Source organism: Lupinus angustifolius, chromosome LG17 (genome assembly GCF_001865875.1).
Source record: "Lupinus angustifolius cultivar Tanjil chromosome LG17, LupAngTanjil_v1.0, whole genome shotgun sequence".
Taxonomy (NCBI): Eukaryota; Viridiplantae; Streptophyta; class Magnoliopsida; order Fabales; family Fabaceae; genus Lupinus; species Lupinus angustifolius.
In genome coordinates this window covers 9,539,137-9,542,065 of record NC_032025.1, presented here as the reverse complement: position 1 = coordinate 9,542,065, position 2,929 = coordinate 9,539,137, and the positions used below count along the sequence as shown (strand labels likewise).

General features: G+C 32.2%; 1 protein-coding gene across 1 annotated transcript; it reads left to right on the top strand.

Moving 5' to 3' along the window:
• On the top strand, positions 787 to 2,729 carry LOC109330480. The gene has a single exon (XM_019564672.1). The coding sequence runs from the start codon at positions 1,171 to 1,173 to the stop codon at positions 2,269 to 2,271; it is 1,101 nt and encodes a 366-aa protein (XP_019420217.1). The 5' UTR covers positions 787 to 1,170; the 3' UTR covers positions 2,272 to 2,729.

The following is a 2,929-nucleotide window of genomic DNA, read 5'->3' as shown; positions in this document are numbered from 1 at the left end:
TAAAAATCTCATCTCATTATTATGATAATGATATTTCATTTTGGTATTACCAAAGATATCTCATTAGTAAGAAATTAATCTTTTTTAGGGTTCGTGATTATCTTTTCAAAAAGTATTACTTTGACTTTTTGGTTATTCTAGGGATATAGTAGAGTCTTACATCACTAAACCAACACTAAATAATGAGATTTCATTTGTTGGATTTTTACGATTGAATAAAAATAATGAACAATAAAAATATTATTTATCCAAAAATATATATACATATAATAAATTATTAAAATAAAAAGTAATTAATAATAAAATACTATTTATTTCATTTTTATTTATTTTAAGAATATTTTGTTCTTAATAGTTATTTATTTCCTCTCACTTTATATCTAACTAGACAATAAGAAGAGATAATAATATATCTCATATTCTCATTATCTTTTATCTTTTTAGTTTCTATTATACTAAATAATATAAAAATTTACTCATTTTTCTCTTTTTTATCTTACTACTACTCTCCTTTTGTTCTCATTTTATCCACTTTAACATTAAAATTTAAAACTTTCTTAGAGTGGTTAGTATTATTTTTGAAAAGTTAGTTTATTTTTATATTGTTAATAGATCATCTATCATTTATATATTAAATATTAATTCTTAAATCAAAACAATATAAATAAATAATAATGGATGATACATTGTAAAAAAAAATTACAGTGACTTATTTTGTTGTTGTTAAAGTCAAAACCCACCGGAATATCTTACATTTAATTAATTGCAAATCTCGATTTATATTTTTCCCTTCACTGTCACTGTGCAAATAGGACACTGAATTTAGCTATTCATAGATTCACACAACGCCCCGCTCTCTCAAATAAATCTCTTTCTTCTTCCATTGTTTCCGCCATGGAAGAAGCTCCACTCATCTAGCAATGTTTTATTCACATTCTCATCCATCCACATTTTGATAGGTACACTCTGATATCAATTTCCTCAAACCCTTCATTCAGTTTTTGCCTATTGTCGAAAATGTCATTTTTTGAAGACACCCCACTTCTTGATTTACGGTTTCTAAGCATAGTGTAGCTATTTCAGATCTTTGGTCTTCAATCAAACCTCGCGTGAATCCTGAATTTCAATGAAATAATTGTTTTTGTTTTTTGTTTTTTTTATAGTTCGAAAATGGAGATTTCGATTGAAAGTTGTTCTCCTAGGAATATATCTGATCCTTTTAGAAAAGAGGGATCTGAAGAAGAAATCCCTTTACAAAAACAAGGTTTAGAATTGAAACTCTCTGATCATGGTCCTAGTCATTACAGTGATAATATAATCCAATCGATGAATGCATTGGAAATTCTAAGAGAAACTGTTAGGATTCTTAGGTTTAATTCATGGGGTTTCATGGCAATTATTGCTTTGCTTATTTGTCCTGTTTCTGCTGTGGTCCTATCTAATGTGTTAGTGGATGAGTCCATTGTGAAGAGTCTGAGTATTAGGCTTATGCTGGTTGCTAAAGCTAGTGGTCTTCCTCTGAGACCACTTATCAAACAGTCTTGCCAGCATTTCGCCGAGATGGTTATTTCTTCAGCTACGAGTTTTCCTTTCTATGTCACATTGTTGTTATTGTCGAAAGCTGCGGTGGTGTATTCCGTGGATTGTACTTACTCAAGGAAGAAGTTTGATGCTTCCAAGTTTTGTGTTATAATTCGTAAGTTTTGGAGGAAAATTGCTTCGACATATATGTGGGCTTGTGTAGTAATAGTTGGTTGCATCACCATGTTATGTGTCTTTCTTATTGCATTCTGCAGTGTGTTGTCTGTTCTTGGGTTTTCTCCTGATATTTCTGTGTATGCTGCGGTGATGGTGGGGTTGGTTTTCTCTGTTATCTTCGCCAATGCCATTATTATTTGTAATATTGCAATTGTGATCTCTGTTCTGGAGGATGTTTCCGGAACGCAGGCAATGCTACGGTCTAGTATTTTAATCAAGGGTCAAACTCATGTCGGTCTACTGATTTTTCTTGGATCGACAATAGGATTGGCCTTTGTGGAAGGGTTGTTTGAACACAGAGTAAAGACGCTGAGCTACGGTGATGGATCTTCAAGAATGTGGGAAGGTCCACTGTTGGTGATAATGTATTCATTTGTCGTGCTTATAGATTCCATGATGAGTGCAGTTTTCTACTTCAGCTGTAGATCTTTTAGCACAGAGACCTCAGACGGCGAAGGCAACTCAATTTTAGAAACGATGGCTATTTCTACTGAAACAACGCCTATTCAGTGATATTTCCCGCATGGTTTTCATAATATTGGTTAAATTAATAAGATGAAGAGGAAAAATCTGTAAGATATTGTTCCCAGCAACGTGTTGCCATTGAGGAACTCTGCACAAATACTTCAGAATAGTGAATTTGATAGTGGGTGGCTTTGAACTTTCTGAGAAGTCCATTTCCATACATGGAAATTGCTTCTTTGAGCGATTTTGCAAACACGGAGAACTTAAAGTCGGGGTAATCAATGTTTTAGTTTCATTCTATGTCAGTGTATAAGCTAATACTTTAGTAGACAAATGGAAGAAGTTAAGTGAATTGAGCAAAACAATTTATTGTTCCTTGGTGATAAACAGTTACTTTCAATCTCTTAGAAGCTTTTCTTTCAATACTTTCTGAGTAACATTGAGAATTTTATGCTAAATTGATCTATCATCTCACACATTAATGAACTACAGCTAATTTATTTTGACTAATATGCTTATTAGTAGTAGTCTGTCCAATGGTTATTAGAAGAGGAAAAAGGTGTCTATTCACTTATGTTCTTTATCTGGTTTTTATTTCAGATATCTCCCAATGTTTTAAAATTTGTGGTACTAGAATGTTTAAGGGAGATTCATTTCAAGGCTAGTGTATGCCACAAGGCACAAGCCTCTTGTATTTACATTATTC